Source organism: Nycticebus coucang, chromosome 16 (assembly GCF_027406575.1).
Source record: "Nycticebus coucang isolate mNycCou1 chromosome 16, mNycCou1.pri, whole genome shotgun sequence".
NCBI classification, from domain to species: domain Eukaryota; kingdom Metazoa; phylum Chordata; class Mammalia; order Primates; family Lorisidae; genus Nycticebus; species Nycticebus coucang.
Window position 1 is genome coordinate 90,408,399 of NC_069795.1, and position 12,844 is coordinate 90,421,242.

General features: G+C 39.3%; 1 protein-coding gene across 5 annotated transcripts in view; it reads right to left on the reverse strand.

Annotated features, from left to right (window-relative positions):
- Positions 1–12,844, reverse strand: part of YEATS2 (YEATS domain containing 2) — a 117,094-nt gene that overhangs the window by 57,139 nt on the left and 47,111 nt on the right. For all 5 annotated transcript variants that reach the window (XM_053565290.1, XM_053565291.1, XM_053565286.1 and 2 more), the window contains exons 10-14: positions 8,528–8,711; positions 6,846–7,085; positions 4,630–4,788; positions 2,747–2,850; positions 474–581 (exon numbers count right to left, since the gene is read on the reverse strand). In XM_053565290.1, coding sequence (XP_053421265.1) covers positions 474–581; positions 2,747–2,850; positions 4,630–4,788; positions 6,846–7,085; positions 8,528–8,711 — 795 coding nt within the window. The remainder of the gene's footprint in view (positions 1–473; positions 582–2,746; positions 2,851–4,629; positions 4,789–6,845; positions 7,086–8,527; positions 8,712–12,844) is intronic.

Below are 12,844 nucleotides of genomic sequence, written 5' to 3' on the forward strand. Positions count from 1 at the left end.
AACAAACAGGATAATGACACCGCATAAATATCCCACTTAGAAAAAGCTATTAATATGTGATCTATTCTCTTCGCAGGAATTAATGAATTAATAAAGCTTAATCTGTAAAGAATGACTCCACCACAAGGATAAAGTGCTGTTTAAAATATAGTCCATAACAGCTATTAAAGAGACCACAAGTAGGATCTGGACTTGATCCGTTGTCCTTGCAAACTCAGCCTAGTTACTTGTTTTAGAGACTAATGACAAATGGCAACAGAAAGAAACAAACACACTGTGTTCTCTGAATTCTCATCTTGCTGAACTCTAAGCACTGTCCTGTTGAAAACACATCTTAGGACTAAGGTCTGGTCTTAAGACTCAAGACATACTAAAAAGATAGGGGTAGTGTCAATGAACTCCAACACTCCACAAAAAGAATTATCAAACAAGACCATACTGACTTGCAGGATAATGCCTTTAAAAATACTCACTTTTGTGAAAGCTCCAAGTCCCCCAGTTATAGGCTTGGGGCTTTGAACCTTAGGGTGACTCCCAATTGGGCAAAGTGGTGGCATAGACGCAAACAAAGAATCTTCCTGCTGTGTGTGTAAAAAATACATATTTTACAGTTAAGATAAATAGGTGATTTCAGATATTCTAATCATTTATATTTAATACAAACCTCTTGACATTCTCCAGCAACATCAACCAAAAGACCAAACAAAAAGCCCAAAACTCTTGGGGTTCTTCCAAGCTTCTACACCTCCCCCCTTTTTTTTTTTAGTAAGCTGAGTCTACCTGTGTTGCCCCAGCTAGTGTAGTGGCATCATCACAGCTCACTGCAACCTCAAACCCCTGGGCTCAAGCAATCCTGCTGCCTCAGCCTCCCAAGTAGCTGGGACTACAGGTATGCACTACAACACCTGGCTCATTTTTCTATTTTGTGTATACATGGGCTCTCACTTTGCTCAGTCTGGTCTCAAACTTCTGAGCTCAAGCAATCCTCCCACTCTCAACCTCTGAGAGTGCCAGATTACAGGCATGAGCTTGGCCTATACCTGTATTTTAATATTGTTTTAGAAACCAAATGCAAAGAAAAGCTGTAACTTGACAAAGAACCTACTTATCCTGTATCTTGCTGTATGCTAGGAAGACGTCAATCCTACTACCTCTAATATAGTATTTGACATATTTTACAGGTTTGCAGTTTGGGTTTGTATGTCTAGTTCCCCTGCCAGATTGTTACAGGACAAGAACTGTTATTTTATTTCTTTTATATCTTTAGAGCCTAGACACTAAATAAATAAACAGGCATTTGCAATGTTTCAGTATTTACTCTCTTTCAATAGTACTCACAACTTAATTTCTAAGATTTATTCAGTACCCAGAATATAAGGGGAAAGTTTTCAATAATGAAATTGAATAATTAGCATATGAAAAATAACAAAGGTCAACATTCAAAACTATTAGAGTTTTATTTTTAATCCTCAAACGAAATGCAAATAACAGAGCCAATTGCTGTGGCAAAAAGCAAAGTTAAGACCACTTCTTGACTGTGTAATGAAAAAGATCATTAACAAACATTAAAAAGTAGGCCAGCCAGGCGGTGCCTGTGGCTCATTCGGTAAGGCAAAGGCCCCATATACCGAGGGTGGCAGGTTCAAACCCGGCCCCAGCTGAACTGCAACCAAAATATAGCCGGGCATTGGCGGGCGCCTGTAGTCCCAGCTGCTCGGGAGGCTGAGGCAAGAGAATCGCTTAAGCCCAGGAGTTGGAGGTTGCTGTGAGCTGTGTGATGCCACGGCACTCTACTGAGGGCTATAAAGTGAGACTCTGTCTCTACAAAAAAAAAAAAAAAAAGTAGGCCAGCCCTGGTGGCTCACACCTGTCATCCCAGCACTTTAGGAGGCCAAGGCAGAGAATTGCTTAAGGCCAGGAGGTTTTTTTTTTGTTTGTTTTGTTTTGGGATTTTTTTTTTTTTTTTTGAGACAGTCTCACTATGTCGTTCTGGGTAAACAGAGCGCCATGGCATCACAGCTCACAGCAACCTCAAACTCTTGGGCTTAAGTGATTCTCTTGCCTCAGCCTCCCAAGTAGCTGGGACTACAGGCGCCCCCCACAACACCCAGCTATTTTTAGGTTGTAGTTGTCACTGTTATTTGGCAGGCCCAAGATGGATTTGAACCTGCCAGCTCCGATGTATATGGCTGGTGCCCTAGCTGCTGAGCTACGGGCGCCAAGTTAAGGCCAGGAGTTTGAGACCAGCCTGAACAACCTAATGAGACTCTGTCTCTACAAAAAATAGAAAAATTAGCCAGACATAGTGGTTCACCCTAGGGTCCCAGCTACTCAGGAGGCTGAGGCAGGAGGAGGATCCCTTGAGCCTAGGAGTTTGAAGTTGTAGCAAGCAATACATTATCTAAAAACAAACATTAAAAGATAAACTTGCAGAATTAAGACCCTCAAAGCAATTTTTTAAACAAAGCTGTCCAAATAAATAAGTAAATATACAAGACCACTTCCTTATCACAGTAAGTTTTCAAATGCACTGAGTGACCATTTGATGTTAAGTTTTGAAAAGCATTTTCTACAATAGGAAAAGATCATAGCGAGGTAGTGGAGTCTGAAGTAGATGATCTTTAAGACACTTACTAACTTGATGGTTCTACCCTAAAGAATTTGCATCAACTGACGCATTCTTGCTAAGGCTAAACTCACTGTCTTCAGAAACTAGCAAAGAACAATAATGCATTAAGAGTGTTACCTTCACATTAGATGTTACAAAACTACTTCCATGAATTTTAGGAATAGGAGATCCTGTTCCCTGGGAGACCTGAGAAGCTGTAGAGAGCTTGTTTGTAGGGCTTCCTGGTAAGTAAAGCAGATTTAAAAATAAGGGATAAACAAAATAAGTTTATAGAATGTAATTTTAAAGCATTTCCCACTTCCCTCCCCTCTTTCCCACTATTTGGTTTTCATTTTTAAGGGTTGGAAACTCAGAACCCTGAAATTATTATGGAAAATAATACCGTGGACTCATCCCTATGAAGTTGATCAAACTGAAGAGGGCTAAGAAGCTAGTGAGGATGTGTAGTATGTATACATCATATACCATACTCCTCATGATAAGAGACACTATAACATAATAATATTGGTTGTTTAATAAATGTGACAGAATATATGCATTCAAATAAGTGCTATAGCTCCTTCAAAGTAATTTGGCTAGAAGGTTATACCTATTCCAAAATGCTGCCAACATTAAACAGTTTTATACTCCATCTATACAAACTCGCTTTGGGTCTGAAAAAAAATAAGTTAACATTATATAGAGTCAACAATAAATCAAGACCCCGAATGGTATTTCATTACCTACTACATTTACCAAACTTGGCTCCAAAGATTGGCTGATTCCTAAAACTCAAAGGTTACCTATTTGGCCTCCCTTAGTAAGCCTTCAAAAGGCTATGAAGTAAGCACTGAATGCAGTGTTTTTTTTTTAAAAGGAGTTCCACAGTTATACTAATTATTGAAGTGCTTTTGCTCTTAAAAAAAAAAAAAAAAATCTTGGAAAAGTCCAACATATATCAATGTTTCTTAAATCTAATTTGCTAAAAGGAAAAAAAAAATCAGCCTCATTACCTTATAATCTCCTCCTTTGTTTCATTTCTCCTCTCACTGTTTCCTTTAATTACAAGTGAAAGTTACATGGAAGTTTACACTTAGGAGCATATGTTTAAATACAGGTTAAATGAAAGAAGTAAAATAATGTAAGCAAAAGCATTTCAAAAACCCTCAAAAGAGGCCAGGTATGGTGGATCGTTTGAGCTCACAAGTTCGAGACCAGCCTGAGCTGAGCAAGACCTCATCTCTAAAAATAGCCGGGCATTGTGGCGGGCACCTGTAGTCCTAACTACTTGGGAGGTTGAGACAAGAGGATCACTTGAGCCCAAGAGTTTGAGGTTGCTATGAATAGTGATGCCACTGTACTCTACTTATGGCAATTAAAGTGAGACTCTGTCGCAAATAAAAAAAAAAAAAAAAAGAAAGAAACCAAAACCTCAAAAGTAAATTGTATGGGATTATGGTGACAACACAGTGAATCCAAGACTTCTTGTTCTTCCTATTAGAGTTCTCTTTTTTATAATTGCATATTTCAATTTCCCTCTCACAAGAAAAATAACTCATTTATAGAAAAGTAAATATCATTTTTCTAATATGACTGGGGAGAAATATTCATGGCCCACAAAGCTACTAAAAGCTTAATTTGGAAAGTTGGTAACCACACTACTTGTAGGCCCCCCAAAGAGTAACTCTTTCAAATGAAAAAAATTTAAAAAATTATGACTCACTTTTAATTTTAAAAAATTAAAAGCTTAAGTAAATTCCTAAAAACATAACTTTTACAAAGGGTAAATCTTCCCTCAGAGAAACAGTATTAGTTACCTTTATACATTCCTGATTGTTTATGAATGGAGATTTCACTCTCTCATTACACCATGACATGGTGGTACAGATAAAGCCATATGTATTTTTACTAAAAGTTCACTTAACATAAATATGAAACTGTCGCAAGGCAAGTCATGCCAGGTTTACATTTTTTATAATGATCAAACCTTCTGCATTGGCAAATATTGATCAAAAACACACCTGTACCGGGAGTAGTAGTTCCAATAACCTGCCCAGGCTTGTCCATGATAACATAAGGATTACTAATGACGGAGCTGGCAGTGCCTTGCTTCAAATGGACTGGAGTGGAAGTTGGGGTTCGAGGCAATGGTGATGGGCTTGGAGTTGATATTGGGGAACCTTAATTAATTAAAAAGAGTGAAAAGAAATAAAATACACATATTCAACTCATCTAAGATGTTGAGGACCAAGGAAGAGGGCAGTACCACCAAAACAAAGGTGACAAATCAGGAGAAGTGAGTGGGGCTGTAAGCTTCAGGCACTGAGCAGCACCAGAAGTGCAGCTGCCGCCAGGGAGTAGTGTTTCACTCTCTGTCCTTATCCTTATGGACCAGCAGCACCAGCATCATTGAGGAAATCATTACAAACTATTAGCAATTGATAAAATTTAAGGTCCCCAGACCTACTAAATATAAATCTGCATTTAAAAAGAGCCCCTGATAGGCACACTGAATGTTTTTTTTTTTCCTTAAAGTAAATTTATTTCAGGTTAATGTGAGGGTACAACCAACCAGGTCTGAATATTTATCTTGTTAGGCAGAGTCCCTCTTGTGGTTATGTCCCACACGCAAAGGGGGTACACCTAAGTAAAAGAAAACAGGGCTTCAGGCCAAGTGTGGTGGCTCACACCTATAATCCTAGCACTCTGTGAGGCTGAGGCAGGAGGATCATTTCAACACAGGGGTTTGAGTTCGCAGTGATCTATAATGGCGCCACTACTCAGAGAGATAGAGTCTTTACAGTGTTTTACATAGCAGTGTAGGACTCCTAAATCTTAAATTTTGACTAGACAAATCTCCTGACATCATAGGTTGTTATAAGATTGGTTATACTCAGGACACTAAAATTAGGGAAGAAATTAGTAAGTGAACATTTATAGATTTGGAAACCTGGTGTCCTGATTTGTAATTCATTTTAAACAGGAAAATGTGAAATTTACCAACCTAAGAAAAAAGTCTATGTCAATATTAAGTCACAGTTACCATCCAGAAATTCAGGTTGATTACTAACATACAGTTAAATACCCTCAACTGTCATTCAAACATCACATTTGTCATCTATGAATTTCTCTAAATGTCAAACCAATTGACATATTCGGCCTATTCAACCTATGAAGTAGCAAGTTCCAATGTTTCTAACTGGCAGGCAAAATCAAACATCCTTTACTTCTCTGGTTTGGTGTCTGTAGCTCAGTGACTAGGGCACTGGCCACATACATCCAGGCTGGTGGGTTCAAACCCAGCCAGGGCCAGCTAAACAACAATGACAACTGCAACAAAAAAATAGCCAGGCATTGTGGCAAGTGCCTATAGTCCCAGCTAATGAGGAGGCTGAGGCTAGAGAATTGCTTAAGCCCAAGAGTTTGAGGTTGCTGTGAGCTGTGATGCCACAGCACTCTACTGAGGGCAAAACAGTGACAGTCTATCTCAAAAAAAAAAAAAAAAATCCTTTACTTCTCATCACTTCAAAGATTTAGATCCTATCTCTGTTGAATTATCTAGGTTTAGCACTAAACACTCCACTCCTTTTTCCCTCCTTCATTTAAGGAATACTCCCCACTGTCTGGATATTTTCAATTACTCTCTTTAATGTCTTTCCTGAGGTGGTACAAAGCCATAAAGTGTATTCCTGCTAAGTTTACTTAACATAAATGTGAAATTGTCACAAGGCAAAGGACAATTCAATCTTAGTGAGTTGGAAGCCTCAGACTTACCTACTGATAATAGAAATAAGTAAGTTTTTACTCTGGTTATAGAGAGAACAAAAGATACTTCAATACAAACCAATTCTAACTCTTAAAGATTAACTCCAAGCCAAAAGGCCTCTAAATTTCTTCTATAATTAGTCATTCTGATTCCCACATATAATCCTCAAACTCAATTTCTACCTTAGTTTCAGCCATATAGAAAATATTTTAGCTGTGCTGATTATAGGAGACAAAAATTTGACAATTTTCCATTTTTTTCTTTCCCTTATTCAAAAATTATTTCCCTATGAATGAGTTTTGTTTTTCCTTTGTGACAGCTCTGCCGATCACTAATGATTAACTTTCATTAAACAAACACTGCTTAGAAGAACCTAAGGGGTGGGGGGGAAGCCACAGAACTTTGTTTTGTCATTCCAACAATTCTAACATCTAGGCTATCCACACAGTCTTCGACACGTCTTCTGCATACCTGACACGATCTTGCAGCTCATGGTGATGGGCTGAAAGGATTTTCCAGGTGACTCAGGGTTAGGAACCTGACTTTGTGGCACAATTTTGCAGCTTGATGCTATTGGCTGGAAAGCTGAATTGCCATGAGAACAAAAGGTAACTTTCTGGGATGTTGTCATTTTGGTGGGTGTTCTTTCCAATGAAGATGGTAAAGAATAAAACGTACTGTTTCGTTCAGCTTCAGTGCTAGCTGGGAATCCTGCTTGAAATAAAACAGGCAAATGGCAAGTCATCACTCTGAAGTAACAAAATCTTACCATTGTGGGAAAAGAACAAAACTGTCAACATCCACTTAAAGCATTGATTGGTAGTAAAATAATCAATTATTCCTTTATATTTTTTTGGTGAAAAGTAAATGTGCTTAAAATCAAATTTAATTAAAATGCTTCAAGAAATTAGAAAACCTACAAAATATAAACCATATACAACATAAAAAGAAGACAAGTTCATTATGTTCCTCCATTCTTATATAAATTGAAAAACCGTTTAAAGTAGAAGAGGAAAAACTCAAAAGGAAAGAATTTACTAAATGTTCATAAAGAAGATACAAATAAAAGGTGAGGTGAGACTTTAATCCCAACACTTGGGAGGCCGGGAAGGCTGAGGCAGGTGGATTGCCTGAGCGACCAGCCTGAGCCAGAGCAAGACCCCACCTCTAAAAAATAGCCAGGCGTTGTGGCAGGTTAACTGTAGTCCCAGCTACATGGGAGGCTGAGGCAAGAGGATTGCTTGATCCCAAGAGTTTGAGGTTGCTGTGAGCTAAGACACCATTGTACTCAATCGAGGGTGAGTAAGTGAGACTCTATCTCCAATAAACCCCCCCCCCAAAAAATTTATATATAAATATCACATTAAAATATAGGCTTAGAGATAAAACACCATCTAAATTCAATTTTATATCTTACATGCTAATATATGTGAACACTTAAATTTGTATTTATTCACATATACTTACTAAATCAAAAAATCCTATGGTCGGACAGGTGTGGTCACTCACTCCTGTAATCCTAGCACTCTGGGAGGTTGAAGAGGGTAGTCTGCTTGAGCTCAGGAGTTCAAGATCAGCCTGAGCAAAAGTGAGATCCTATATCTATTAAAAATAGAAAACTTAGCTGGGTGTGGTGGTGGGTGCCTGCAGGGAGGCTGAGGCAAGAGAACTGCTCAAGTCCAAGAGTTTCAGATTGCTGTGAGCCAGGATGCCACAGCACCATAGGCAGGGGCAACAGAGTGAGACTTTGTCTTAAAAAAAAAATGCTACGGTCAAAATATATTTGTTGGTGATGAATCTTTTATTTTAAATAAGGACAACTACTTAATATTCAAGTTTATTAGTTACACAATCAGAGGTTGAACCAGAAAGTCTTCTTAAAATACACTAAAAGTAATTCTTATAATGATCAAATGATAAAAACACACAATGCTTTTTAATGACTTTGCATTTTATAAAATGTTGGTAGAACTTTATGGTAAAAATTTTTTCTAAGAGCAGAGATGTGGCTATTTTCATATTAGAGCTATGTAGTAAAGGCAGTATGTCTATTCATGGAAAATTTACTTTCTATACATTGTAGGTCTCTGAAGACAGCAAATAAGAAAAAGGAATGCCCCAGAATGATGCTATACAAAGAAAAATACTGTCACCTTTCTCCACAGAGACATCAGGTATTGGCTCATGTGACTGCTTTATTATAGGTGAAGAAGCTTTCACTGGGGCTGGAATGGTCAAAGGCAAATTTGGCGGGGCATCTGAGACATCTGACTCCAAGGGTTGAGGATAAAGGTAGTCTTCTCCAAGAGAATGGCGATGGAGTTCCACATCTACTACCTACACAATTGGGCAAAAAGTGGGTCTGTGAGTGTACCACCAATGTCACAGAAAGCTTAAGTTCTGTTCAGGAATGTGACCTAAGATTGTGACAAATGATTTCTAATCACACTGCAAAGGCAATTTCAATATGAAGAATTCTAAAGGAAGGCAATCTAATCTGATGTAACAGATACATATCTCAGTAAAATAAATAAAAAAATTAGAGCCTTTGCATTTGCTTAAAACGTTGTTACTCCAAATCTTTGTACCTTTTTCACCACTAGGTCTCATTTATTTATTATTTCAGATTAATATGAGGATACAAATGATTAGGTTACAATGTTTGTGTTTGTTAGGTGTTGTAGTTGTGTCCTCACCTAAGAAGTGTGCCATATACCCTTATATTGTGTCCATTAGATGAGAGCACACCAATCCCCCTTCCTTCCTTCCCTCTGCCCACTAGGTCTCTTTTAAATGCCACCTTCTCAGAGAGACTTTTCCTAACCAAGGTACCTTAAGCGACCTCCTGTCCTCCAGCTACTCTTTTCCAGAGCATTTAACTAAAACTATGATTTGCTTTTGTGTTTAATGTCAACCCTCCCCATTCTCAATACTACCAAGAATATAATTTCTTGAGGAAAAGAAGCTATAAGCTATCTTGTTCATTTTTGTATTCCCAGCACATGGACCAGTGCCTAACTGACAGGGGTCCTCAAACTGCGGCCTGCAGGCCACATGAGGCGGTGTGATTGTATTTGTTCCCATTTTGTTTTTTTACTTCAAAATAAGATATGTGCAGTGTGCATAGGAATTTGTTCATAGTTCGGTTTTTTTTTAAACTATAGTCTGGCCCTCCAATGGTCTGAGGAACAGTGAACTGGCCCCCTATTTAAAAAGTTTGAGGACCTCTAGCATATAGTATAGGTGCTCAATAAATATGTTCTGATAGGACACAGTGCATTTCTTTAGACAGAGTAAGATTTCACTAGCTAACTCTCGTTAAATAAATGGCTATTGCTAATATATCATGAATATAAGAAGGAGGCATCGAGAACAGAGTTAGAGGTCTCACACTTCCTAATTTCAAAACTTTCAAATCCATAGTAATCAAAACAGTATGGTGCTGTCATAAAGAAAGATACAGAGGCCAACAGGATAGAATAAACCCTTACGAATATACAGTCAAATAAATGAACTTCTACAAGGAACCTAAGATCACTCAGTAAGGCAAAAGATAGTTTTTCAATAAATAGTGATAGGAAAACTAAACATTCACATGGAAAAGAATGCAATTAACCCTCATCTTTTATTATATACCAAAATTAACTAAGAATAAATCAAAGACCTACACATGAGAGCTAAGTTCTTTACTGGATTTGGCAATGACTTCTTGTATATGACATCAAAGGCACAAGGAAAAGAAAAAATAGACAAGGAGAATTATATCAAACTTATAACTTCTGTGCATAGGGTGGTGCCTGTGGCTCAGTGGTTAAGACACCAGCTCCATATACCAAGGGTGGCAGGTTCAAACCCAGCCCCAGACAAATTGCAACAACAACAAAAAAAGCCAGGCGCTGTGGCGGGCACCTATAATCCCAGATACTCGGGAGGCTGAGGCAAGAGAATCGCCTAAGCCAAAGGATTTGGAGGTTGCTGTGAGCTGTGACGCCATAGCACTCTACTGAGGGTTAATAAGTGAGACTGTCTCAAAACAAAACAAAACTTCTGTGCATAAAAGGACACAATCAGGCTCGGCGCCTGTGGCTCAAGCAGCTAAGGCGCCAGCCACATACACCTGAGCTGGCGGGTTCAAATCCAGCCCAGGCCCACCAAACAACAAGACGGCTGCAACCAAAAAGTAGCCGGGCATTGTGGTAGGTGCCTGTAGTCCCAGCTACTTGGGAGGAAAAGGCAGGAGAATCAATGGAGCCCAGGAGTTGGAGGTTGCTGTGAGCCGTGATGTTATGGCACTCTACCCAGGGCAACAGCTTGAGGCTCTGTCTCAAAAAAAAAAAAAAAAAAAAAGGACACAATCAACAGAGTGAAAAAGGAGACAGAAATTACAGAATGGGAGTAAATGTTTGCAAATCACGTTATCTGCCAAGGGGTTAATAGTCAGAATACATAAATAACCCCTATAACTCAGCAGAAAAACAAACCACCTGATTAAAAAATGGACAAAGAACTTGAATAGATATTTTCCCAAAGGTATAGTATACACATGGCCAATAAGCACGTAAAAAAATGCCCAAATTCACTAATCATTAGAGAAATGCAAATCAAACCCGTAAGATACCACTTCATAATCATTAGGGCAGCTATTATAAATTTTTAAAAAGTGTTGCTGAAGATACGGAGAAACAGTAACACCTGTGCACTGTTGGTGGGAATGTACAATAGTACAGCTGCCATAACAAATATGGTGGTGGGGCTTTAAAAAATAAAAAATACGGGGCGGTGCCTGTGGCTCAGTGAGTAGGGCGCCGGCCCCATATGCCGAGGGTGGCGGGTTCAAACCCAGCCCCGGCCAAACTGCAACAACAACAACAACAAAAAAAAAAATAGCTGGGCATTGTGGCGGGCGCCTGTAGTCCCAGCTGCTCGGGAGGCTGAGGCAAGACAATCGCGTAAGCCCAAGAGTTAGAGGTTGCTGTGAGCCGTGTGACGCCACGGCACTCTACCTGAGGGCAGTACAGTGAGACTCTGTCTCTACAAAAAAAAATAAAAATAAAAATAAAAAATACAATGATCTAGCAATTCCATTTCTGGGCATACACTCAAAACGATTGTAAGCATGGATTCAAACAGATATCCTGTACACTGGGTTCAGAGTAGCACTATTAATAACAGCCAAAAGGTGAAAGCAACTCAGGTGTTCTAGATAAATGGATAAATAAAATGTGGCATATACATACGATGCAATATTATCCAGCCTTAAAAAGGAAGGAAAACTTGATATAACATGTATGAAATTTGAGAACATTATGCTAAGTAAATAAAGAAATCACAAAAAGGCAGGTACTGTATGATTCCACCTCACATATGAGGTATGCTAGCATAGACAAAAAGCATGGAGAAAGAAAGTAGAGTGGTGGTTGCCAAGACTAGGAAGAGGGAGGAATGGTGGTTACTGTTTAGTGGATACAGAGTTTTAGTTTTCCAAGATGAAAAGAGTTGTAGCGATGGATCATGGTGATGGCTGCACAACATGGGGATGTACTTAAGGCTGCTGAATTGCACACTAAAAAATGGATAAGATGATCATTTCATGTTACACATTTTTTAACCACAATTTTAAAAGGGGAGTAAGGTGGAGAAGACCAACTTTAAAAAAAAAAAAAAAAGACCTGGCTCGGTGACAGTAGCTCAGTGGGTAGGGCACCAGCCACATATATCAAGGCTGGCAGGTTCAAGCCCAACCCCGACCTGCTAAAGAACAATAACAACTGCAACCAAAATATAGGCCGGGCATTGTGGCAGGTGCCTGTAGTCACAGCTGCTCAGGAGGCTAAGGCAAGAGAATCTCTTAAGCCCAAGAGTTTGAGGCTGCTGTGAGATGTGACACCACAGCACTCTACCAAGGGTAACATAGTGAGACTCTGTCTCAAAGGGGAAAAAAAAGGCCTAACATTCATTTTTTTCCTAATTAAAAATGAAGATCGGCTCAGCATCTGTAGCTCAAGCAGCTAAGGCGCCAGTCCTATACACCAGAGCTGGCGGATTCGAATCCAGCCCGGGCCTGCCAAACAATAATGACAACTACAACCAAAAAATAGCTGGGTGTTGTGCCAGGTGCTTGTAGTCCCAGCTACTTGGGAGGCTGAGGCAAGAGAATCGCTTGAGCCCAGGAGTTGGAGGTTGCTGGGATGCCATGGCACTCTACCCAGGGCGATATTTAAAAAAAAAAAAAAAAAAAAATTCCACCGTTGAGAGGTTTAGGCGCAGTTACAGTGAAGGTCCACATCCACATGAAGGAGAGGGGGCCAGTCCAGGGATCAAGGAAAGGCTTCCTTAGAAAAGAGCAGAGTGGAGTCTGACCAGGAGCTAGCTTCCAGCTCAAAGTTTTAAGAGGCTTTTATCAGTGCAGCTGGAATGTGGCAGCGGGTTATGAGAGGTGAGGAAAGTCATCTTTTTTTCTGCAGAGTGAA